Source organism: Ixodes scapularis, unplaced genomic scaffold (genome assembly GCF_016920785.2).
Source record: "Ixodes scapularis isolate PalLabHiFi unplaced genomic scaffold, ASM1692078v2 PGA_scaffold3__209_contigs__length_174095766, whole genome shotgun sequence".
Classification (NCBI taxonomy): Eukaryota; Metazoa; Arthropoda; class Arachnida; order Ixodida; family Ixodidae; genus Ixodes; species Ixodes scapularis.
Genome location: NW_024609868.1, coordinates 70,040,211 through 70,067,828, shown reverse-complemented (window position 1 = coordinate 70,067,828; position 27,618 = coordinate 70,040,211). Strand labels below are relative to the sequence as shown.

The following is a 27,618-nucleotide window of genomic DNA, read 5'->3' as shown; positions in this document are numbered from 1 at the left end:
CGTTTTGGTACTAGGCCAGGTGCCTATTTAGGAAAATTATTAATGTCCAGGATAATTAGATTGTTAAATACATTTGCGTAATTGACTTTTTAATTATTGTGTTTAAGGGCATAGTTTTAATTAGAAAATTGCTCAGCATCATCGAAAAACACTAAATCACCAAATTGCAGAACGATAGACGGCACGCGCAGCATTTTACGGCTTTCTAAAAAACCGCACAAATTCGACGGGTTTTTAAGTTTTGGTTAACAATCGGAGCGCATCTTGGCCCCGACAGCACCGCGCCCCGTGGAGAAATAGTACAACCAGCCTCTGCTGCGTTGCGCGAGGACAGCGCAGCAGAGGTTGGTGGCGCTATTTCTCCGTGGGGCGGGGTGCCGTCGGGGCCGAGATGCGCTCCGATTGCAAATCAAAACTTAAAAACCCGTCGAATTTGTGCAGTCTTTCAGAAAACCGTAAAATGCTGCACGTGCCTTCAATCGTTCTGCAATTTGTTGATTTAGTGTTTTTTGATAATGATGAACAATTTTTTAATTGAAACCATGGCGTTAAAAACAATATTGAAAAAGTGAGTTACACGAAAATGATCAACAATCTAATTATCCCGGACTTTAATAATTTTCCTAAATAGGCCCCTGGCCCAGGACCAAAACGACACAAGCCTTTTTTTTTTTTTTACGATGAATAGTTTTCGCAATATCGAATTTGTCTACGTTTGGTGAAACACCCTGTTATATATATATATATATATATATATATATATATATATATATATATATATATATGAGAAAATACTCATATTAATTAAGGAGAAAAACGTACCTCGACATGGCGTAAAGTGCACGGCGTGCATAGGACTTACCCTGCGCCCTTAACCGCAAACAAAGATGGCAAAGCTCGCGGCAGAAAACCTATTTCGACTGTGTCTATGTGGCATTTCATGCGCACTTCTCATCATTATACAATGCGATCCACTTATAACGATACCCCGTATAATGAAGTACCGCTTATAACGTTCAGTTTAAAAAGTTTGTAGACTAGAAACGATCATTTTATATAATCCAGATACAACGATAATCAGTTCTAACAATTAATTTTTTTCGTGTCGTCGCATTATTGTCGTAAGGAGATTGTACTTCGTTTCACACTATTCGACTCGATGTCTGCGCCAAACGTGACGGCGCTCGTCGTGTCTGTGCTTTGCTATCACCAGTTGAAGCACTCACGCGGAGGACGCGGAGGAAAAAACATGGCGGCGCATCCACTGTGCGTGACTGCTTCAGTTGGTCACATGGAACGCACAAAGGCGGTTAGCGCCGTGACGATGCACTTTTCGCGCCGCCCAATTAGCTCCGCTAGAGCGGGGTGTCGGCTGCGCTCAGACGTATAGTGAAACGGAGTGTGGGACCGTGACCCCCGGCACTCCTCTTATTTAAAACTAAAACTGATACCGCGTAATAAAAAGGCTCAGCAGCAAGTGCCTGTTCCTTCGACGTATATGATGGCACAGTCTTAACAAAAGCGAGTGTCCTTACTACTGACCAAGCTATATACGTAGCTTCTTAGCGTCAACATGGAGTCACAAAAAACGATTCGCATGCTATTACGAAAAAAAAAAGGAAGGTAAGGAGGGGGTAATGATTAACGAAATGTCGCTACGATGTATATTGCCCTATTCGTGAAGTTATATTTTCTATTTGCTGTGTCTTTTCGTCGGCGATAGAACGATCTCGGCAGCCAGTCTGACTATACGCCACCGCTGCCGCGATGCATCGTGGAAGCTTTAGTTTTTCTGCTCGTGTGAGCAGCTTGGCTGGAGCGCCGCGTGTGTGGAGCAAGCACGAGACGGCGTGAACCCTCTCGTGCACTGCCGTCTGAATTGTGTGAACTAAACCAACGTTATTAGAGAGTTTTAGTAGATCGTGTTTTCAGGCCACGCTAATCGTACCGGGAGCTCACGCTGCCACTTCAATGCATGCTCTGAAGCGCGCGCTCGTAGCGGTAGCGGGCCTTTGAAAACGATCGACTAAAACTCCCTATTAAAATTGTGACGGCGTGTCGCATATGCCGGATGGCTTAGTGAGATTGGTTCATTAGATACGTTTGCTAGAGAAGGTACGCTAGAGAGATTCGCGTTGTTAGCGGGAGCTCGTGACATCACTGCGAAGCATGGATGAAGCACGCGCCCGTTGACACTGGACGCCATATTTGAGGGCGATGTTTAAGGCGCAAGCTCAGAACGAGCTTACATTAATAGCCCGATAAGACCGGCAATCTTGATGGTGTAGAATGCACGTTGCAAGAGAATTGTGGAAGTTCGCCTTCAGCACGCGCTCAGCAACCACGAACAAAGATAAGGCCGCCAGTGAATACTCCCTATAGAGAGTTTTAGTTAATCGTATCTTGAAGCTACGCTTTGGTAGCAGCTTGTGCCGTTGTTTTGAAGCGTGGATTGCGCCCGCGCCCACTAGGCCTGCTCTCCGTAGCGTACAATCTACTAAAACTCTCTAATATTTACAACTCCCCTGCCCAGCGTGTGATCTCCCCAGCTCAGCACGCGCAAGTTCGTCGCTTCGCAAAGCGAACAAATCATCCGCCATACTCACGAACAATTAAAATGAAACCGGCTAGAAACCCGTTTTTTGAAAGGACTATTGGCGACGTGCGCGATCGAAAGCGTCACTGTGGTCGGCCTTCCACGATTGGCCGAATGCTGACTATGACGTTAGCAATGAATTTCTCATCAACGGAAATGAGAGGAATGTAAGAACTTCAATTTTGGCGGCGTTGTCAGTGTTGGTTTCAGAGCGCAATGATTTCAAGCTTCCACCATGCTATTTACAAACACCATCGAACTTGTTGTTTGCAAGGTAATGACGTCACAAGAGGGAAGTATAGACGCTTTGCAGCAGCTGTGCATGGACGCCGCCATAACTGACCTTCAGTTTTTGTTTCCCCTTATTTCGTTTATTTCACTTCATCATTACCATAGCAGGCCAGGTTATTGCCATATCAGATTCAACTGTGTCCTTTTCTAAAGCATCGGCCTTTGTAGAGGATCGTCAACTACCGTTTCAGTTGCTCGGCATCGCGGTAAGACAAGAGAAGGTCAGCAATGGCGGCTGCAGTTTGGCGCGTGTGTAAAGCGTCTATAGGAGGGCGCCACCAAAACATCTCGTCATGCGTGCGGGGAAGCCCGTGCAAATAAGCGTGGCCTTCACGCGCACGCCGAACGTGCTTGCACGCATGGGGCAACAGCCGTGCCACATGCTTGCAGTTGTCGATACAGTCTACTAAAACTCTTAAGGTACGTTTATACTTCAACGTAACGTCGACGGGCGCGGCGTAGCGCAGCACACACTGATACTGATTGGTGGCAGATATCGAGTTCTTGGTCGCCGGCCAATGAAAGGCGCACGTTCTGAGTTACGCTGTGTTCACTGCGCTCAACGTCGGACTATAAACATCCCTTTAATTAGAGGCTTTTCGTATATCGTACGCAGCGGATTGCGTGAGGGCGCGTGCTTAGTCAATGCTTCAAGGTGACGGCACGAGCTCCCGCTAGTAATGCAAATGTCTAGCGCACGTTCTACTAGAAGACTTTATTGACATTGACGGACTAAGAACAACAGGGAATTTCTTTCTGAAGCCAGCCCTGCAGCATCCTCTCATTTCGCTGCGCCGTAACGTGGTTAAACGTGAAAGCTAAAAGATCGCGAGAGGCTGGAGTGTTCTCGCAGAGGAGGCTGGAGCTGGAGACGGGACAACTGAATGATATTTCAGCCGTTTTAATTCTGTCAGTGAGAATGTATAAGTTGCAAAATAGAGTGTGAGAAATAAGTCATTCACGAACCCCCTTGTGCAAACTGGAGGCTTATGACCTCTTGTACAGAGCCGTTTGTTACTGAGCAGTTGACAGTTACGGTTGCGATACTTGTTACTTGACTGACGCGCGCGACTGGGGTGCATGCTTCTTGCACGATAAACTGGACGAACCGAGAAACAATGAGAACAACTTTAATATGACGCCTTATAAAAGTCGTCAATCATGACATAAGTTGAGTACGAAATAAAGGGGTCTTCGCGACGTTGCGTGCGAAGTATCTGTACGTGGGATTGCGTGTATTTGGTAGGCTGATGCACTAACCTGTGCACAGCGCGACATTTCTAGCGCGAGCGTGACAACGGGAATTTTTGTTTTTGAATTTCATTTGAAAAGTACACTGTCGGACACTATATATGTAACTGCTTAGGTTAGTGCACCAAGTAAGCAATTTGTACCACCATAGTAGTTATGATTATAGCCCTTAGATTTTTAGGACAAAAGAAATACGAACTGTCGATCGCTTGTTGGTGCTAAAAGTGTTGCGCAGTCTACTTTCCGCTTTTGTGCGGCTTGTTTTCAAGAACCCGGAATAAATATAGGAGAACGGCCAGCAGCTAAGTAACTTTCAAGAATTGCCCAGTCATTTGAACTGACCTTATCTTATTTGACGGGAAAATAAAAGCATTCACGTTAAGTGGATCGATGCCAATGGGGTAGCTCATTCCCTTCGATAATAGATGCAACAGCGATGACCAGGACGCGCTCATATACGACGCGAGCCACAGTGCCCGCCACACGCGCCCCAAAACACCCTCACTCACTGCCCCTCCCCCCCAACCGACCCCAACCTCTCTGTCCCTTTCCATACACAACCCCACACTGCAATGCGACGTCAGTCCGACAGATGGCGCCACCAGCCGCCTGACCTCGTCCCTGTTCCTGCGGGCGTCGGTCGCGTGTGCGGACCCCGAGTCCGCCTCCTCGACCGACGCACGCCCACCCGAGCGAACGCGTGCGCGGACCCGTTGGTCGGGGGTTGTTCGCGCGGTTATTTATAGCGCGCGAGGTGCCTCTAATCCGTTCCGGGCTTAGCGCCAGATCATCGTTCTAATCTCCGACGAGTCGCGAGGCGGAGTTCCTTCATCCTTCAGAGCCCGGTCGGGGGTCTGTTGACGCGGATGAGGAGCGACGTACCCTCGTGCAACAAGCCCCCGAGCCCGATTTTCTGAGGATTACGGAAGTGATAAAGGGGATAGATTGAGGCAGTCGCGATTACGATTATGTGTCGCGAGATTGTTAAAATGCATTAGTAAATTATTTTCCCCGAGTGTCTAAAAATGTTTCGTTGATACAAACGAAGCAGAAGGTAAATTATGGTGCAATTAAAGGGGCGGGAGGAAGATTCTTGCAGATTTAAGCGAGTTTAACATATAAGTTATCAGCTTATAAGAGAGTTTTAGAATAGCGTAAAGACCCTTGCGTCAGCACTGCGTACAACGCACGCAGGCTGTTCGACGAAACGCTACGGAGCGCGTCGAACTCGCACTTTTAGTACAGCGGAAAGCAGACGCAGGAGGTAAAGACTTGCAGCGTCATCTAGATGTGTTCCTGCAAACTGCTTTAAACAACCCAAGGCGGGTATTCGGTCAAGCCAATCCAACGCCACGAATCTCCTCGCTTTGCCAAGGTATACCTTGGCTTTGCTACGAAGTGCATGAGTCTCTTTCCGGGTGCCTGTTGTGAACGTGTTCTGTACTTTATTTGGGACTGTGCTACCAGCAGTTCGATCTATGGTTCGCTCCAGTGTGTGGTGGGATCCAGGGAATTGTTGTTCCAGGGAATTCCAGGGAATGTTCCTTCACAGGTGACGAGCACCGACTTGCCGCTTTCGACAATGGGTCTAGCCGCGATTATTTTGTGAGTACGACAGTCAAGCTCCTACATGAGGGAATCCGGTGTCTCCCTCGCATTACTTCCATGGAGGTAGATCACTTCCTGCACCTAGTTACTTGCCACCACCATGTATGACGTAACCTCTTAGATTTTTTGTCGCTTTGTATTTGGTTGATGTTCATAAGCTCGCTCGTGATGAGCAGATTTCTGGTGGTGATTGCAATAGTATTTGGTTTCTTGCTCAGGTGAGCCGAAAAACCATCTTTGTTTTGAATGCAGGTTTTTCTATCGTGGCAAGGATATCCCTTCTCGTAAAAGAGTTCATCCCATGCTTTCACGTTGGTCTCAGCACAGTGGTTTGATTCGGCGAATTCCCGTTTGACGACGTTCGAGGCAGTGGTGGGTGAGGTTACTCTTCCGAGATCTCATATCTTGCGATCTCTCCGTGTCACTTTCAATGGTCGGTATTGCTGCCACGCAGGGCCTGGTCAGCGATGTGGCTCTCTGCGATTCCGCTTGTTGCCCGGCTGGTAGGTGTCGGGGATTTGGCAATTTTCGTTGAGTCAGGACATCGTCTACTTCTTTCTTGTTTCCTGGCTTCTCTTCAAATATGCTCCTGTTTGGAAAAATACCTTGAGTGCTGGTTTATGTTTGATGGTTGTTCTTGAATACCAGGTACAGATGGTTTTCAAGCTGCGGGACAATAATAAAGATAGTAGTGGCTTGACCTCGTGTGATCGGCTGGGCGGGGTTTCTTTGGCTGCTGCCTGGCGCTGGGTAAGGGCTGCTGGTTTTCTGGCCCCATGGCGCGACTTTTCACTCCAACTCGTAACTTGCCAGTAAGAGTCCTCAGAATTGTCTCTGTAAAAATTTGAAGGTCGTGTTCCTGGACCGCTGAGGTAGCCGATGTAGCCGTTGTTCAAGTCGTATTGGCTGTTGAGGATCAGGGCGAACACCGAGGGCGCGGGCGAAAGGCGTTAGGTTTACCTTGTTAGGCATAGCCAAAACACTTCGATGCGAAAAAAAAAAAAAAAACACGTTTGCACTCGCTCGAGGCAGACGCGGCCCACAATTCAGATGCACATCAAGGTATTCTTGAACACGTGTGTGTCGTCATCTGCATTTTATATTAAGAAACTGCAATTTGCCGTGACTGAACGAGAAAAGATTGAGGTCTAATCATAAACTTTGCGTGAAATATATCGATATGAAAGTTCTGTAAAAAGTAATGTCGAAAGACGATTCGTAAGTTAATGTCTCAAAATTTTAATTAGTTGATGTGATTTTAAGTCTAACTTATACATCATCTGTACAGTTCGTTGCTGACTTTTTTTAATACACTATAACAAACCGACCATTCACGTAAATTGTCGTTGACTGACGGGCGTTATAACCCGATAAAAAAAAAAGAAACGTTTATTATTAGAGACTGTGCTCTATAAAAAGCTCAATAATAAAGCAACAGCTAAAATGATTGTAATATCGAGACAGTAAAGTACAGTTAAAACGGTTCTTTAATTTCGCATTAACTTTATGAGTGTAGAATACATAGAAAATTATACACCGCCAGAAAAGGACCAAAATGGTATGCATGGTGGGGTTGCACCTTAAAGGATGAGGCAGCAATTTTTGTGCTTTCAATAAATACAGTTGAAATTTTTCTTTGCCATTTATAACCTATGAAACACTCGGCGTGTTCGTGTCCCCGCGCTATGGTAGTTAAAAAACAAAATCAGAGAAAAACGGACGTTTACCCACTCAACTCGCAGCCAGGGAAGTCGGACACGTGGTCCGAAGCCAATTATACGCCGCCAATGTTTTTTTTTTTTTGTTTTTTTTTTTTTTTGCACAGCCACTCGAAAGGCAGAGCACAGGGCGCGCGCTGAGTTCGACGCATTGTTGAGGTTCGGTTATTTCCGTCATCCCAGCAATGGGGCACGAGCCACTACCCGAATGCATGTCGAGGTATTGATTGTCACGAGCCAAAATTGAATGCCTATGTATTGCTCGTTGTTCACTGTATGGGAAAGAAGAGAGCCGGCGGCGTCGCCTTTGTCCCCTATTGTTTCTAGAGACCTTAGATTGTAGAGAGGGTTCAACTCAAACCATAATGAGCGTTTGCAATTTAATGGCAGACGACTCCATCGGAGATCGGTCGAAAGTGCGCTTGCGTTGCGCATCGCGTGGATAGGAGGAAAGCAGGCGGGACGGCGGAGACGCTTGCGGACGACCAACGCGTTTGTCACCTGTAGCTCGTATTGCAAACGCGACCGATACACCACGTTACCCCGACCGAGCAGTTGGAAATTCCCTGTAATACAGGCCCTCTGATTGTTCGCTGCCCCATAGCGGTTGTCGCCGCCTAATCGTCGGGAAGCAATGGTGACGAATTGAATGGACCTAGTGTGTCCGTCATTATTACGACGAGATTTAAGGTTCTCACAAATTCGTCAAGTTTTTTTCCGTGGCGCAAACTTTGAGCGAGAGTAATCTGAGTGCGGTGGCTAAAAAAGTGCCTACTACAGTCTAGTGCCTACCAAAGAAAATGATCAGTTTGCAGCTAGGGGCGCCCTGGTCGGGTCTTGAGTAATGTCCGCTCCTCTCCCCATTTAAATATCGTCACAGCGGGGATCGCATAGCCTGATGACGCACTTCTGGGGATCGCATTGTTAGCGTTGTCCCTGCAGCTTCGTCATCAAGTTTTGCGAAGGAGAGACTGAAAGAAAAGGGCAGCGATTATCTTTAGAATTCCCCCGCGACAAAGCTTTTTTCTTGGTCAGTGGCGTTGCGCTTGAGTATTCTTGGGTCCCACTAGTGCCAGTAAGAAGTGCCAGTATTGGGTAGAAAAGTGAGAAACTTTCCTACCCAATATCGTTGCACGGCCCCTTTAAACTAAATAGTTAAAGGGACACTGACACACCCCAAAATTTATTTTTTTTATTTTTTGCCAGGCGATTTATTATGGTGCCAGAAGACTACCCAATCAATATTTTGCTGCAGAGTCACGTATATTTTTATTAAAGAAAAAGAAACGCAACTGTTCGAAGCCGAAACCGAAACCAGACTGGGGAGCAAGACGAAATGATAAAGGAGGAAAGAGGTGGCGGAAGTCACGTTGCCGGAATACGTTTTCCCCCCAAACAACGCATTTGCAGCTTTTCAGAAGCAACAAAGAAGGGGCATCATCTTTTTTTTATTTTTAATCTTGTATGCGTGCATTCGATGACCTACGACTTTGATTACATTTAATGATTGTGACTAAACCATAAAAAAAAAAAAAAAAAACGCCACGTGACCACGGAGAAAAGAGTGAGCGCGACTCAAACAGGCCAGTTCTCGATCGGCTGTTTTCGGTCAAAAAGACAACGAATTTGGAGCCGCGAACTGTTTTCTGGGAAGTCGGGCTCTCATATGTAATGTACAAATGAAAACCTTGGCGAGCATAAATACCCTGTCAGTGTCCTTTTAAGAGAACAGTTGCCACGCGAGTGGGAAGCAGCTCATCAACTGGCATTGAAAAGGAGAAAGAAGCAGATTTGTTTTGTTTAGTCTCGTGAGCGAGACACGTGAGGCTCTTCCGTCAACTCATAGCGCCGTGAAAGAGTGTAAAAAATCCGAGATATTTTACGGGGGAAAAAAAAGACGAAGAAAAAAACTAAAATAAAATATCACAGTTCTCACCGGTAAATATATTAATAAAAAAAGCGGTCCATGTTACGACGGATCGTAAACCGACACTTTCCTTTTGCCCCTCGCCATAAAAACGTTCATACCCGGTCCTCCCACATAAAAAAAAACAAAAAAAAAAAGAACACCGAGGACTGAGCGCAACAAGGATATGAAATCAAAACAAATGGCCTAAGAACAATCGATGGTGCGGCAATAAATGTAAAAAATAAACCGAAGGCTGTCCGAGCAACCAGGCGTAAAAGCCGAGAAAAAAAAAAAAAAAAAGGAAAAGGAACGGCCTTTTTTTTTTACAGCGCCACCCGCAGCCTCCTCGCACTCGCTCCTTGCCTCATCCGTGCCTTACAGACGTTAGCCCAGAAACGCACACAAATACAAACAAGGCAAGCCCAGGCACTCACGCCCACACACACACGCGCGCATATACGCACGCACGCACGCACTGACGGAGACACATACAAAAACAAAAGCGGCAAAGGCGGAAGAGTAATCATTTTAATGCATGCCAGATCCTGGAAGCGACGGGAACCCGGGTGAGGATCTCGAGCGTATCCGCCATATTGGTAGTCCCAAAGACAAAAAGACAAAATAAAACGAAATAATAATAAAAAAAAGTGGAAGGAGGAAAGCGGGGGAGTGGAGGAGGCAATGGGATGTGCCAGGCGTTATCACCTCGCGTGAGCGCGCCGGAAAGCCGAGAGCGTTGGGTCACGTGACGCGACCGCGCGCGGCGCGCACGCGCGTGAGTGCGTGCGCGTGCGCGGTGCATCCCCGTATTTTGGCGCGTGAATTGCGCGGGCCGTATGTTTCCTTGCCCATGTGAATGACGGTGGGACAGCGTAAATAGAGATCGAGAGGAAAACAGGACCTTGTTAACGTAAAGGGGTGTCATCATTCGTAAATTTCGAGTAGGAGCGAGTTAGACCCTTTATTTTGTTTTATTGTTTGGACACCGTTCTGATCAAATGAATTTTGAGTTCGGCAGCTATGCTAATAAAAGCGCTTTCCCGCCTTTATGAACAAAGTGGAAATCGAATGAAAACAGAAAACCTGCGAAAAAAAATATAAATATAAAAATAATTTAGTGTATTCTTTGTACAAGCTTAGCTTGCATGAGCAAGAACTTCAGAATACCAACTATACTTTGTTGCAACGTAAGATTGGCAGTCATGCTCTGAAGTAATATAGAAGCTAGGGTTCCGGAAGGAATGTCCCAGGAAAAAAATGTCCCCAGAAAAAAAGTCCCCGGAAATAATGTCCCCGGAAAAGAAGGCCCCAGGTGTAAAGAAGGAAAAAGATGTCCCCAAAGAGACATCTTTCCCCGCTTGCCTGGGTTTTCCCGGATTCTCATGGCCTTCGGACGGTCCTGTCGTTGTCCGGTCACAAATGACCTGAGTTCACACTCGTCGAAATACAACGCCGTCTTCACAACCTCCGCGAAAAGTACGCCGCTGGGGCAATCGGAATTGCAGGTTTCATGTGTGCTGTCGGCCGTGCAATTCGCTTCTGACTTTTGTGTATGAATCTAGAGTGTGTCATTTAAGTCCTGATTTCGTAGCATTGCATCTCAAGTGTTTTCGTTTTTCATTGTGAAATAAACATTTATAACACTTCTAGCCAAAACCAAATTATTGCCTTTGGGAACTTTGAGAGGTACTTGTGTACCATTTCCAAATAGGTAAAAAACGCGACACTGTTATCACGAAGAAGCGATCGCTAGTTTTTTTTTTTAATCTGTTTTTAATATAAACAAAAGGTTAAAACTTAATTGTCATCAAAGTTATTATACGAGGTACTGCAACTGCTTATTTGGAAATATAACGCAGACGGTAAAATTTCGTTCCCACCAATATTCTTTCTAAGTAAAATGTGAAAATGCGCCGATGTCGTGTTCGCGCTAACAGTGTCGCGATCTCTACCTCGGAGAATCGTATATTTTCTTATTTGTTGGGGCCGTTTTTTTTCTACTGACCAGTGGTGCCTTTTTTCCGAAGGACATATAACCGGACCACCCGAAGGCCATCAGGATCAGTGAAGCCCAGAGCGGAAAACGTTTTGGGAACATTTTTTCCTACCTTCCACCTGGGGCCTTTTTTCGGGGGATATTTTTTTCCGGGATCATCTGTGATGATTTCAGGTGGAAACAAAATATAGTAAGCAGTTTCTTGTGTGCAATAACTTAATTTGCGTATGATGTCTATACAAAGCAATCCACTGGTGGTAAATTATTAAAAAAAATAGGCTCGGTGAACACTACCGTGTAATAACCTTAAAACGAGTGAAGAAGCCAGAAAAGTTTAACGAAAACCGTTTTTTTTTTTACCGTGTAATTTTTAAATGCATATAATTGGGTGAGAACGTTTGCCTTTATTATAAATGTTCCTCGATGAAAGCAATGGAAACATTTGTTCGACTACCACTTAGCATACAAGCCCTACTAAAATAATGTAGAACTAAGCCAATGCGGTACCAAAAAATGCAAGCAATATCGCGGGCGTAAATTGACATCCAGCGGGGCTAAAGCTTGCATTGAATAAAAATGTATTCGTAAGTTGGTAAAAAAAGAATACCGCATCCAATGTCGAATTAAGTCATTGAATGCATTTGTCTGCAATGTTAAAAGTCGCTAGTAGCTCAAAACATTTGCAGAGGCAAGGCTCATTCGCTCATTTTCAATAAATGACTATCGTTTTCTTCCGCGTGAGTCCAAACTGGCTGACTCGACTGAAATATTCCCCCTTAATTTTTATTCACTGCGGGACTCTACACTAGGAGTTGCCGTGGTTTTTTTGCGACAAGAATTAAGCTAAAAAATAATTTGTCAGAAACAGGTAACAAGTAAGAACGTGAATGCTTTCAAGTACAAGAACTCCCAAGTATAAACGGTATTTCATGTTTTTTTTTTAAATTATTTCTTGCCTTCTTCAATATAATATGCGCTGAGCAGGAACATACCCTAAAATAAGTGCATGCCGCCCTTGCTTCCTACTATGATAAATGGCTCCAATTTCGGACTGCCGACAAATCTATCGCAGCTTTGTGACAACCCAAGAAATGTTACGGTGCACAGCGTGTTGACAAACATATATATTTATGCTACCAGTTGAGGACCATTGAGCGTTAGAAAGAATGCTTCTTGCAAGATGTGCGTATGTTATGTCCCCAACATTGTTTGTTTTTCGTGTCTCTAGTGGCTTCGTGGCCCCAAGCCAAGCCTGGGCTCGAGAATACGCAACAAGAGCAGGGCGAGGTCTCACTTGAAGAAGTCGTCCTTGCAGTAGACGTGCCCGTTCCTGGCGAAGCACTTGTTGGCCAACTGTGCCTGGCAGTCGGCGCACTTGAGGCAGCGCGCGTGCCACGACCGCTCCAGAACCTTGAGGATGAACCGATCCAGGATGGGTTGTTCGCAGCCGGCACACTTGGGGATGCTCGCTGTAAAAGGGCAGAAAATGATAGGACACGGGATAAAGGTCTGAGATGCCTTAGTCGGTAATATGGCAGCCACTATATTTTGTTTATTATTTATGTATATATATTTTTTTAATATTCATAATACCTTGAAAGTCCTGGCATTAGGTTAGATTTGGTTGGGTTAGTTTAGGTTAGGTTTAGCAGCGCAGGGATGAGCTGCTAAAATTTGCACGGCGTTTGTAGGCCGACATATTTTTTTTTTTAAATATTGTTTCATCTGAACAATAATCACACTAGGTTTTAGGCATAATTCCTAAGTATTGAGCTATTACGATTAAACAAATATCTGAGGTTGTATACAAAATAAAACTTTCAGAAAGCGCACGAATGTTTTAAGCTGTCTACGGGAATGGGGTCTTTTATTTTTCAAAGATGCATCCTAAACGAAACATATTCTAAATATTCTAAACGAAAATTGCCCGAAGTCGGCTCAAAAATTGCACACAAAGTGCATTTGGTACTGACCACTGATATACTCTCCTAAATAAATGTAAAAAATGACGGCTATTTTTTTCAACATTACTTGCGGTTTACCAAGGATAAAATATCAAATTTTCGCGACATTTTTCGGCATAGCAGCGATTGTGTAAAAATGGGCATCTGGATGCACGTTTATCGCTCTACACTTTTTTACCAGTTCGTCCCCCAAACCTGGACTTCAGTTGTGGCAATAATTGCAGGCGTTTTAACGTATGAAGGACTTTCGGCAAAAGATTCCAAAATACCCCGACTTCTGTACACAATCATACGTATGAACATGTTTCAAAGTCCTCAATACACTCTATAAAAAGCCCGTGCGTCTGCTTTCCCGCACAACACTCGTAGAGCCAATCACCGCAACTTATGGAGGAAGCTTAGCGAATGACAATGCCGAAACATATGTTTAGACCAAAAAACGCAGTCTGAGGAAAGCAATGCAAGCGTGACGTTTTGCATTGCTTAATGCCACAACTCAGACGACGTTTTTTGGTCTAAACATATATTTCGGCATCGTCATTCGCTGAGCTGCCTCCATAAGTTGCGGTGATTAGCTCTCCGAGTGTTGTGCGGGAAAGCAGACGCACGGGCTTGTTTTAGAGTGTAGAGTTTTAAAATAGATGAACTTTGCTTTTTGTGCCCGATTGGTTGTTCACTCTAAGAAATGCCTGCGCGTCAACTTACCCGCAAAACACTCAAAGAGCCAATCTCTGCGATCTAAGAAATCGGCTCAGCGAATGATGAGGCGGAGCATCCGTTTAACCCAAAAATGAAGTCTGCGCTGTGGCATTACGCAGTGCAAAGCGTCATGATTGCATTGCGTAATGCTACAGCGCAGACTTCATTTTTAGGTCTAAACAGATGTTTCGCCTCATCATTCGCTGAGCTGATTTCCTAGATCGCAGAGATTGGCTCTTTTAGTGTTTTGCGGTAAGTTGACGCGCAGGCATTTCTTAGAGTGTTGACAAGTTGACAAAAGACAAGTTGCATGGTGTGTAAGAAGACCATGGAACTTGTGATTTTAAAGCGATGATAAGTCAATAGACTGATTGCCGACGAGCGCATATGTCCGAGTGACGCCATGCTTGTGTTCAATGGGTGAGCGGCAGTTGGCTGCCGTGCTTTGGCCACCGTGAATGGATCACGGTAAAAAGGCGGAAAGCCAATGAAGAAACTGTACGAAATAGTCCGCTATATTTTTGAATTTTCATACCGGAAAGCAGGCTTTTGACTTTCTACACTCTTTCTTTTGACCCCCTAAAGAATGTGCGATTAAACAGATTCCAATTTAAAATTATTTATACCAGCTCAAAAATTATTTCATGACCATTTAGGTACAACATTATCATTACAAATTTATAATTTTTGTATTATTTGTTATTATTCATCATTCGTCTGTGAAAAACTAATAGTTTCACTTTATATTTTATCGTTGTGTTTTTATTTTGGCTTTATATATATGTTGGTTTGAATTATTCTTTGAGTTTAGGCTACTTATAAAATGCGGCATTTGGCTATTGCGTATTTAAAGGGGTACACCGGCCGTTTTTTGAGCTACCCAAACAAGTTGCATTCTCTCAATGCCCGGAATGTAGTCTTAACGGTATGCTATTTATTGTCTCGAAATTGAACATAGGTATTACGAAAACCGTAAATAAGGTGATGCCGAAACTGACATTCAAATTTTCGCGCGCTGTTTGTTTAGCATTATTTTTTTCGTGCTTCGCAGTGAATGAGCTTCCAAGCATTCTTTTCCCACCATCAAACGTTGTGTATATGTGGTTTACTGCCTACCAAGTATTATTTCTGTCGTCACACTTCAGTGTTGCCAGTAGAGGCTCTCGGTTTGAGAAACACAATGAGAACGAAATAATAAAATTTAGTAACTTGGCGAATTTTTTTTCTTCCACACAATACTTGGGGGACTAGTACAGTCGTGTCTATCGCTGTGTTGAGCCAAATTTGAGGCAAAATTAGCGACAATAAAATATCGTTAAGGTACCTCTTTAATATAACTGTGTATTACATCTGAGTCACCAACATGGTTTTGTAAGAAAAAAACATGTGCCATGCCTACATAAAAATAAAATATAAACATAATTGTCTAGCATCATTTGTTATTTTAACATTAAAAGTGTTAATGTTATTTGTTATTTTAACATTAAAAGTTTTAAAGGGAATGCAAAATCCCCTTAACGATTTCACAACACCATCATATTCGGTATGCCAACTTGTATGCTTAAACCCATAACCATGAAAAATGTTTCATTCACTCCTTTTAAAATTCTAGTTGCACAACTGAGCAATTTCCATTTGGTTTGGGACAGCTTAAACACAACGGCGATTGACTTCTCCCGAGGCAAATCCTCGTCAAGTGCGTGAGTCGATCTTTGATAAAAAAACACAATCTGTAAAACGTTTCACAATGCCATATTTAAACTTACTTTTTTCTCTTATTCTTTATAGTACAGCTGGCAATCCGTGACACATAGCACGTCGCTCGGGGAAGGAAACCTAAGCACTCGAGAGAAAGGAACGTGGTGACAATTCTGACTAAATAATTGGCTACTCTTTGTTAAAACAATGATGAAAGAGGACCTTATTTTCTAAACAAAATGCAGACTTTCCAAGTTTTACTTGGGAAGTCTAAAATGAAATCTAAAATTTCTTTGGAATTGGTCTCCTCGAAAATTAGGGATACATGCACAATTCTATCAAAACGCGGGCGATGTTCCACCAATCTTCAAAACCATTTAAAAAGTTATTAGATGTCTGACTTCCTATAATCTCCCTATCGCTCTTATCTCCTCATTATCCTGCCTTCGTGAATATATCTGTACAAATCGTTCAACATGTTTTTAATATTTTACCACTTTAGGCTAGTAATAAAACAAAACCTAAAACATGTTGCCTGTGTTTCGTTATTAACATTAATACAACATTTTTGTACGAGTATCACTCATTGCTTATGTTATTATAGTTCCCCAGAAAACTCTGCAACTGCAAAATACCAAATAATAATTTAAAAAAAACATGTGTGAAGCAGCAGTGCAACACACAGGCCGACACCGCTTATTGATCAGTTGTTATTGTTCATGGCAAGGTTACGAAGCCGTACCCGTCGTGATATATTTCGAAAGAAATTTCACAAATTTTCCAAGAATTTCCGCAATAATTGTGATTACAAATAAAATATTTCTCGTTGCATCTCATACCAAATGTCCACTGCTTGTTGATTTCACAGTAGACGCAAACATAAGACTAATAATTAGGTCTGCGCTTTGATTAAAAATTGTAACCGAATTAATAGCCCCACCTTAATCGATAAATCGGTTTCGTTCTTTCCGTAGCATAAAAGTTAAAAAAAGTCAAGATTATGTCTTTTGCCTCTGCTTAATATAAAGAATGGCGCAATTTACAATTTTGTATTTTACATCAAATTTGATGTGCTGTTGAGAACAGTCCAAAGACACCCAGACTCACAAAAATATTACTTCAGCCGCAGATGCAAGGATGCTCATTGATATTCACCAGCAATGGCGATTGTTCACATGTAGTCTCTTCTGCGCTAAACGGACACTCGCAGGGACACTTGAACAGCGTTGAAGTGACTCGGACACGTATAACATTCTCCACTTGTTTAGGGTGACGAATCTCGCCCCTTCAGTTTACATCAGGTTAAAATTTCAACTGAAGTTTCCCTTGATATGAGGCTATTCGCCCAAGACTGCGTGGTGAAAGTGTGCAATTTTTACTACTTTGTTTGTAAAGATTTAACCGATTAACTGGTTACAAAAATGAATCGCGATTAAAGCATTAATCGGTAGGTTAATCGACCAAGCGCCCAGCTCTACTAATAATAGTCAGCTAACTCCAAGCGGTTTTCTAACTTTCATATATAAATTTTGTTTCCTTTTTTTTTTAATATTCATAAATTATAAATAAAAAATATTGCTTCAAAGTTGACTTTTTTCTATCATAATCTTCTCCAGGTCGCAGTTTAAAGCAAGCTATTCTCAAACCAGCGGATTTTTTTATACTATAATTGTTTGTTTAAGCGTTAGCTTTAAAATTTTAAATAAACGCTCAAATTCAAACGTTAGGTTTATATCCTGCATAACGCACCGCTATAGCAGCTTGGGGGAAAAAAACACAAGTGAAATCGGCCTGCCAGTTTGATGAACCTGGCCACGAAACCTGTGACCTTGTTTCTTTAACTCTTTCCTAAAAACTGTTCAGATGCTCGTATGGAGACGTATTAGGCACCTGACCCGCTTTAACAGGGGTCTTTGCGCAGATACCGAGGGCCAAGACCTCAGAGATTCGGCGGCACTTCGCGCACAGAGGCCAATTTCTTATTCAGGAGGGATCGTGAATTCGATACGAACTCTCGCTCCGAGCCGAGGCGGCCGACATCTTTTGTTTTGTTTATGCGCGTTTTTAGGCAGGTATTCTTGTTCTCTTACTGTTTAAGAAATATATATATATATATACATTTATTTATTTATTTATTTATTTATGTCTTGAACGCGAGAAAGAGCACGTTGTTTCCGAACAGTTAGTTATTTGGGACGCCGTTTCTTCGTCCCCGCAAGCCCGTGAGTTGGCTTTACCGCAGTCTGAGTCTTGATGCGGCAAAACAACCTTACGGGCGTCTTTTGGTTTGGAGAAAACGCTGGTAAACGGAATAAACTCAAAATTTTATCTTTTTTTTTTTTTATCTATTAATTTTTTTAAGTATATTTATTGGCAGAAATAAAATATTACAGTAGCTTTTAACTTTTTTGAATTTTAATGCGTTTTTTAATAGGAAATTTTTTTAAGAGCGCACACAAACCCCGTGAATTGTACCGACGGTTGTAGAGTAGTGGCTTGGGTTGGGTAAAAAGGGGCGTGCTTACAGCAACTGCGATCCTGAAAAATAGGCCCGTCCATTCGATTCATATGTAGATGTTTGTGTATTGCCAAACAAATACACCTTAACGCTTCCTCCGCTTAGCTGAATTAAGAATTTTACGCCCTTCGTGAAACAAACATTACTATTATGAAAACACACCTAGCTCGCAACATGACAAAAAAAAAAAAAATTAAATATTGCAGTTGCGCTACCGATACTTCTTGTTACGTTAGCACCGAAATATTTTGGTCATCACGAATTAATGTTTAAAATTCCTAATGGGATTTTTTTTCATACTAGTTTCATTGAGTCTCAGAGCTATTGTAGCAGTTACTGATATATGCCAGTGCGGATTGACTGCAGCAACCTATCTTCAAACGTAATTTGTGTAGTCTCAATAGCCTTCTGCAGTATTGAAAGTGAACAGCACAAAACCACGTAGGTAATTTTATGTTTTTTTCTTCTAGATCAAAATGATTGGTGGAACAATTTTTCCGAGGCGAGCAAGAAATGCCAAAGAAATATTCGTAGAATAAACGTATCGTGGGTTCCACTTACTTACTAGGAAATACTGCGGCCCATTGCTCTTTTAAGCATCTTCCCGAATTCCCGTGCTGACATCGGTGTCGACACAAAACAGCACTCACGCACAAACGCGAGAGAAACTAAGTAGATGAGCGCAGCAAGAGAGCTCATGCAATCGTGCGATACGGGAGAGAAAATTTCTCCGCCGCCACAAAAACCACACCGCGACTCGTAATCGACTTCGCTGATTGAGTTACCCGTCACCTCGCTGTCAATGCATCGTCGGGAGGTCGGAGCGAACATCGGCAACCTAATCTCGTTGCCCGCAAAATTTCTTCGCAGAAGCAAAGTGACGTTGCGGGGTGCCATCTTGTTATCCTCTTGTTTTATCACTGTCAAGGAGGTCATCGCCCTCCACCCTGACACACACACAAAAAACAAAAAAAGAAAACAACAACCAGAAAGACCAAGGCCTAATCAAATCACACGTCGTCTCAATCGCCGTCATAGCGTCATCCAATACCAGCAGGACGCCATAATGAATGAAAATATAGACAATATATATTAAGAAACACCCAACGCTATGAACGGCTGACAAAAAAGAAAAGTATGGTATAAAAATGGAGAGAATCGAAGTGAGCACATCAGGCTAAAAAACGGGTGATGTCAATGATGTGGTTCGCTGCCTGGTAAAACAAAATATTACGTGTCAGACAGGCCTGTCGAACCATACGAAGAAAAAAAAAAAAAAGGTAAACTTGAATATAACATTCTTCGGTGTGTGTGTAAAGGGGGGGGGGGGGTGGAGGAGATCAGGAGGGCAAGTTTGTTTATGCTTGGCAGTCCTTGCGTGAAGGCGGAAATAGAATTAGGAGCCTCACCAGCGTGTCAACGAACGAAAGGTGCGTTCGCTGCTGCGCAAAATAATTGCGAATGTCAATATGCTCAACACTCCTGGGCTGACGGGTCCGAGAAAACGCGTCGGATGCTGTGTTTAACGTAGACCACACCAAACTGTTTTTTTTTTTTTCTTTCACAGAGATATTACGGAGAACATGAGAGGGAGGGAAAAAGCGGGTATAGACAAACGTCGGTGGTGGCGATGCATTAGAAGAGACCAGAATAAAATAAAAAAAAAGTTCCGAGCGATCAGGAGGGCAACTTGGGGACTGGGGGAAGGGGGGGGGGGGGGGGGGGAAGGGGGTCAGAAGCTGAAAGGGCGGTAATCACAAATTACGGGGAGGGGGAACAGAAAGGGTCTCGGCGAAGGGACACAGTTAAGGTAATCGAATAAGCAAACAAGGCCAAATCGAATTAGGTTGCTGGCTTCTCCATTTGCAGTGTTTCCGCGTTGCGGGATGCCCGAAGAGCGTGGCGAACTGCGAACGAGTGGTTATAAGCGTGCCTGGGTTTGCAGCGCGGGGAACTGGGAGTGCTTTGGCACGCGCGTGAAATGAATATGTCTCTTTCTGGCGCTTTTTATCTTTTTTATTTTGGTTACAGCTTGTAGACTCATATCGAGAGCCATTAAATGAGCTGCCGAGGTGCTTCTGAATGTTTAAAGTAGAGAAACGCAAGATCCGGATGAAGATTATGTTAACAAACCTCGGTATCTAGAAAGTGTTTTCCTTTCTAGTTTTGTGTTGTGCGCGTTAATAATGTAATAATCATATTTGATATTTCAATCTTTAATATCTATTGTCAACTACCGGCCATTTTACCATTGGTCTTTTTAATATTTGATCATTTTTAGCACCTTTTTGATTTTATAAATTAGCGAATGAATTTTTGTATGTCCGTTCGAGAGCCAGCGTCGAGTTAGCGCTATTTGATTCCCCCACCGTGAAAACACTGTCAGAAATTTTCGACTAGAGACATATAATGTGAAAAAACATGGCGGAAAACAAGATGGTTTCCCGCCCACGATTTTATCGCCCAACAAAATTAGTTGCTCAGTTAATAGGTTGACTATATATATACATATATACATTGTATTTATAATAAAAAAATAATCCTTGTGAATAAGAAGGATTGAGATTACTACAGAACAAAATGGTGCGCAAAATAGAAACTCTTAACCCTATGTTTTTAATTAAAAGCAAAAATAAACAATTCTGGCACGGTGGTTGGGGCTGAGGGAAGTTTGTTTGGAATTAGCGTTTGTTTCTCGGCTGTAAACGGGCAATTTGGCCAAGGAAATACGACTCCTAGCCCGGAGTTCTTTAACGTTCGTAACGCAGTGTAAGAACAGGACAGAGCGATTGTACGATTTTCCTCAAGATCAAAGTTTTCGACCTACACCCGTACACGCATTCGAGCTAAGCATCGGGATAGATATCGCACAAAATGACAATGTCAAGGTTTGCCTCAATTTTATCTACACGTCGATTGACAGCTGAACCGTTACAATCCATAATATCAAACTAGCTAGACTTCGAATCGTTATATACATTTTTTTTTCTACACTCGCAGCACGCAGTGTGTTTAAAGGTCATTCTCCCTAACTATTTCTGCACATACGAAATCGCAATCTCCGCGCATGCGCGCCTCAGATTCTAACAGATGAGGTAGAAGTACGGAACTGTAACTATACTCTTTCACCCCTACAAGCTCAGACGGCATCCAAAGCTAAAAGCGCGAACTAGCCCGAGTTCCACGGCTTTCAGACGTGCATTTCTAGTGGGAACACTCGTCCTGCGGAAGAATGTTTCAAAGCAGTGACCTCGTGCTCTAGTGAAAGTGGCATTAGCTGCAGTATTAGCTTAAGGGTGAACGGACTACATCTTATTTAAAAGAAAAAAACACACACACGCACACGTCGTTATGTTTCTTTCAAATGAAGTCCGACTGCAGCGAAGGTTAAGATCTAAGGGAGCCAATCCCGTACCGTCAGAAGTGATTAGCCACATCGCTCGTCGTCTTTGTGCGTTTGTCACTGCCGGCTAAACGAATCAGTGAGTGCGGCGTGATCCTTCGCTCTATTTTTCTCAAGGCGTGATTGGTTTAGGCGGTGATAGAAAACACACAGAAACAACGACGAGCTTCGCGGCTAATCACTTTTGACGCTTCATGATTGACTCCGTCGGATAGTAGTGTCGGCTGCGGTATGACTTAGTGCGAAATGGACTACAACGGTTATCAATGGGGAAGGAAGAAAAATTCCGGACACCGTATATAGTGCACGCCGAAATGACTCACACGCAAAGATGGGATGACATACGGAGCTGAACATCCTGGTCAGCGACACGGCGACTGTCGTCATCTTGCGCACACGGACGCCCATGAGCAAGCCGCTTTGCACGGCATCGACGACCTCCTCCGCAACTCCACAATTCAACGTTGAGAACACCAGGAATCAATTCACGTAAAAGACAACGGAAGAAGCGATAAAAAAAAAAATCACTGGCTCGTCACAACCACGCACCACACATTCGCGCAGGAACAGCCTTCAAAAGTCTCCCTCAGTTATTTCTTTTTTGTCCGATAGTGCAGAGCGCGTCGTCTGTCCCGCGAACACGCTGAGAGCTCCGTTCCGTTTTCACCTGAGCGAGAACGCCACTAGACCAGCGCACGCGCCTTTTTGAAAACAAACGCTCGCAATTTCGGGGCGGCGGCAGACGGTACCGCCACCGCCGCTCGAGGATTTGGGGAAAGGAGAAGGGTCGGGAAGATGGCTCCCCAAATGTAAAAGCGAAAAAAGAAAAACAAAGTAAAGATGAAAAAAATTAGGGAGGTGGTGGTCGTGGTAGCGCTCGAGCGCGGTTCGAAACATAGCGGGGAGGGCAGCGACGCTCTTAGGACGCGCCCTTTCGATTTCGTCCTACCCGTATCAGCCAATCGTAGCTCACAGAAATAAAAGAGAGGGAGAGGGCAAATCAAAGGGGAGGAAAGAGAAGGGAGAAGGGAGGAAAGGAAGAAGGCAAGGTTTTGTAAAATGGCGAGGAGGAAAGATAACAATAAAGCGGGCGTTCGTCTGACTCTAGGAAGCCGATTCATCGAGCGAGCGGCGACTGCACGATCTCGCTACAGGGCGGTGCGGCGCTCGGGCGGCAAGGCAGCGCGGTGGGCGCGCGGCGGCGCCTCGTGTGTGTGTGTGTCTGTGCGTGCCAAAGGAAGGGATTACGACTCTGTTAGGGGACAGAGTAAAAGCGGCCGTGATGAAGCGGGCTCGTTCGGGGAGAGGGGAGGGAGGGACGGATCTGGGAGTCTGGGGATCTCGTTTCGCGAAGGAAGACGCGTTCTGGGGATGAGGCGCCCACGACCCGGCGTGTGGCTCTGGATGCCGATGAGTCAGAGAGTTGGATGGAGACCGCCCATCTCGGACCTACGAAGGAGGCTGACCCGGAAGAGTTCTAGTACCTTATGGTTTTCGCGTGTGTACTTTCGAAGCGGGGAAATCGACACGTATTCATCGGTTTGGTAAATCTTTCCTGTGAAGCTACATAGTTCACGATTGTCATTGTAATATATATATATCTATTTATCTCTCTCTCTCTCTCTATATATATATATATATATATATATATACAACACGGGCACTTCACACCATCGTACGTGGTCTCCGAGGGGGATATAAACAAATATGTGCAGATGAATGAACCGTACTTAATCGAATGAATCAAAGAATTGAATAGCACAGAAAGAATAGCACACCCGAGCGGAAATTGGGAGGCCCAGAGTTCAAATCCTGGCTCCGCCGTTTTTTGGCTTTCGGCGGGTTCCTGAAAACTTCAATTCTTTGATTCATTCGATTAAGTACGGTTCATTCATCTGCACATATTTGTTTATATATATATATATATATATATATATAACTGAGAAGAAAAAAAACCCTAGTGAAAACAGCAACAACGGACGATTTAATCTTCGACGTTTCGGCCGGAGTCCGGCCTTCGGCTACAGTTTTGGAGAAAAAAACCAGTTTTTGGAGAAAAAAAATATATATATTTTTGCTTCAAAAACTGTAGTTATGTCTTTCGTTCGATAATGAGTATATTTGGCTAAACAAAATTAATAACAATGTTTATTTTGAATGAAAATCTTAAGCTACTATATCGGAGGAAAGAAACTGTCAACCGTCCCTATTATTTCAGTCAATTCCTCCGCTTTATGCTCATGCCACGGAAGACACCCATCGGGCCCATACAAAAAACTAGCCCCTAATTTAGGTCAATATATAGCACAAAATAAACAGCGCGGAATATATTTCTCTCGGCACTAAGATAAAAACAATGATTGCAGAATAAAGGATACCTTGCGAGGTTCTAAATGCTCGAGATCACAAGTTCTGTGAACTGGAACGAAAAACATGGATGCGAAAGCGACGCTCTGGAGAATAACCGTGTATTTCTACCCTTTAGTTTTTAATATGTTCTGAATAAAAATATCCAAGCAGGACTGGAAACACAGTGATGCCATTAGGGCTCAATGCAGGTCACTGATTTACTGTATACAGGATCTCGAAGAATATATAAAGAGGCGATGATATCGTTTTTGTACTTTTCACAAATACCGCTTAGGCCGAACCTCTGAAATTATTGATCTATGTAGCACGGGTTCGTTTTTCACCACACGCAACAGAAGCCGAAAAAAAAAAAAAAACGAGCAGCTTTTACCTTCTCAACTTGCAGCCAGAACAAGCGGCTACGTGATCTGGAGCCGATTATATGCCGCCAATGTTGATCATAGCCACGCGCTGGGGTTGGCAAGGTACAGGACAGACGCTGAGTTCCAGACTTTGTTATGGTTCAACTATTGTCGTCATTGCAGCGCTTGGACAAGGGCCACTACCCGAATGCTTGTTGAGCTATTGATTATCACCAGCCGAAATCAAGTGATTACGCAGTGCTCGGGTACAATCTATGAGCCGCATTCAAAGAGTCGTCTTTGGGGTATACTGCGAACCCCCAGCTTATCGAGTTTTGCGAAGGAGTGATTACAAGAAAATTGTCGCTTTTGTCCTTGAAATTTCACCGCAACAATTGAGTTTCTTTGTTAGTTGCAATGCGTGCCAGTATACTTGGGTCCCACTAGTGCCAGTGATCTCATGGAAAATGAAAGACATTCCAAGCGAATAACGTTGCATGGCCCCTTTAATTGTAAGAGATCGGTGCAAAAATGTCAGCGTACACCGAAGAACTATTTCCCTAGCCACACTATATAGTGTATAGGGAGGGGGTTCAGTGCAGTAATTAACTGGAAACACATACTGGGACTGAGTGTCTGAAATTTACGGGCTGGATGTGGTTGTGGTTGTGGAGAGGGAGTATATTTAAATGGAGGCAATGAAGGTAAGAAGTAAATTAAGGTGGCTATGAATGCCTAGTTTCTCTCGTAGCGATCTATTTTAGATAGGTGTGTTGAAAAAACAAACTTCATCTTCGAAAACAAAGAAGCTCCGAAATTTATATTTTCTCTTATTCATTTATTTCAATTTACACCCCATTCACAGGCTAATAAGGTCCCTTTTGCTGAGGTATCTTTATGGTCGGGGACGAATCAGTTCGCGATTCTCCGCGAGTGGCATGTGCTCGCGACTCAGAGCGCGGGCTGATTCCCTGACTGCAAAGAGACCTATTTTGAAGGTACATTTATGCTAGCTGTGTGAATATGGTGTACTGCATAACATAAGATAAAAAGCCGATTGATCAAATTTATTATAAATAAATCTTGTAGCCTGCAATAGAGTTTGAAAGTGGGCTGTATGGTGCATAAGGGTAACAGAAGAAAACGGCAAAAAAAGAAAAGAAACACAAGTACAAGTAAACGAAATACACAAACGCAGAGCTGACTCACGACTTTGTTTTCTCTCTGATTATATTGAAGACAAGAAAACCATGAAGTGAGAAAAAGACAAAAGAGACATTCATAGCAGGACACGTGTTCAGTCCACCCTTCGAAAATATAAAAATCAAGTGCTTCAATATATCTACAAAATTTAAAAACTCAAGGAACGCTGAAGGTTCACACATACGTTTCCATTTTACGATTGAGTTCTAACTCTTCACTGCACGTTGTAACTGACTCTGCACTAACGCAAACGTCGCGATTCGACTTTGAAAGCGTATTAAAAGCAAACGAATCCCACACAGCGTTTCCGTATTCAAGCTTAGTTCTTACGTTAGGAATCATTTCTTTTAACTCTGTACCTGATAAACCAACTCTCTAAAAGGCAACGGATGAGATTGTTTTAACGTGTTTGAGACATCCGCAGTTGTTGTCGATTATCAGCCCAAGACACTTAGAACTATATACCTCAACAAATAGGGGATTCATTTGTATTTTACTGAAAGCAAATATAGCTGCTTTTGCAAGATTCAAGCTCATTGTTCAACGAGTGTACAAGCCCTTCCGCACAATAAAAAAACAAATTTATTGCGTTTTTTATCATTATGGCCAGTTATATCTCAAAACAAAGCACAATCGCCGTTAAATAGGCGTTAACACCTCTACCAATGCGAACAGAATTAATAGTAATAATGTATGTTGAATACCTCCTTCTGATACTCATGAAGTGATGCCTATCATCTCGGAGCACCCAGAAAAAGCTCGGACATTCTTTGGTAACAGAAATATCATCTAAATAATTTGATTATAACTGGAAAAATATAAATGCAAGATTCAAGACACACAACATCCGATTGATCAAAATTATAAACATTCCTAGCAATTTTATGACAATTCCTAACGTGTGCTTACCACCTGGGCAAAACTGGCGAGTCATTGGGCAGTAAACGCGTGAGCGGCGACTGATATTCTGCAGAAATCGGTTACTGCGTATGCTCAGAATGCGTCTCACAACTCAGCGAACAGAAAGGCCGTCTGCAGATGAGAATTATTTTAACGTTTTTTGTTTTTTTTAATGGGTGACAATATTTAAACAACGCGTTAAAAAATGATTGAATAAATTATTTTTATCGAGTAAGTTTCTGATATTATTTCACATTATATGTTTTATCTACTTACTGGATAAAGAATTCAACGAGGTAGTGAGCGATAACCGCGGCACATGCACAGAGAAACATCCGGTAGGTCGGTCCAGTGTCTAGTCACGAAAGTTCAGACAAAGTTCGGTACACGGCCAAAAACCGCCTCCACTGCCCCTGAGGTGGTATTTTCGTCTGGCCATCTCACTCTCAGTGAGCAACCCTAAATTTACGATTACAAGTTCTCTTCAAAATTCGTGCCGACGTTTTTTTACGCCTGTAATTGATCCCTGTATCCAGGCGCCGTTCAATGTATGTTGATCTCTCTAATTAAAAAACTTGGAAATTCACTTTTTCGTTTGTTTTCGAAGCAATACCGTGTTTCTCTTTTTTTAAGCAAAGAAGAGTCAGGCCTTAGAGCGTACTATTTTCAGTGACTGAAAATAGTACACTTGACGGGATTACGCGCTGCACAGAAGTTTGACGGCGATACAGTTTTGATCATTACTTTTGAGTCAAGAGAAATTAAGAATGATATTAGTTTGAAGAATGTTGCAGAAAAGGAAATTTGATCAGCTGACTGAGTATGCAAAGCAGAAAACGCTTACTTTAACAAAAAACGCTGACAACGCGATGACGCGTCACCGTGTTATAGCAATAGCTCGTTCAGAGTAGCTTCGAAATTCCGGCACCCCTTTCTGTTTGCCAGACTCTCAGCGGTGCTGGCTAGTTTGGCGGCTCTTACCCCCTCGCAGACGCCACCGCCACGGGCCGTCGCGCACCAAGCTCTCCCAAAGCGTTACGGAGAAATTGTGCCGAGCATTTCGTCGTGTAGGGGACTCGCGTCTTCTAGAGTCACTCTTGAAAATCCATCACAAGTGGCGCCAAGAGACGATTTGAAGGAAAAGTGGCGCCAT

General features: G+C 43.3%; 1 protein-coding gene across 1 annotated transcript in view; it reads right to left on the bottom strand.

Moving 5' to 3' along the window:
* LOC8052899 (LIM/homeobox protein Lhx3) overlaps positions 1-13,397 on the bottom strand; it is a 32,031-nt gene extending 18,634 nt beyond the window's left edge. The window contains exons 1-2 of the mRNA XM_040501360.2: positions 13,343-13,397; positions 12,664-12,838 (exon numbers count right to left, since the gene is read on the bottom strand). Of these exons, the coding sequence (XP_040357294.1) occupies positions 12,664-12,838; positions 13,343-13,397 (230 nt within the window). The remainder of the gene's footprint in view (positions 1-12,663; positions 12,839-13,342) is intronic.
* Positions 13,398-27,618: the final 14,221 nt, after the last annotated feature.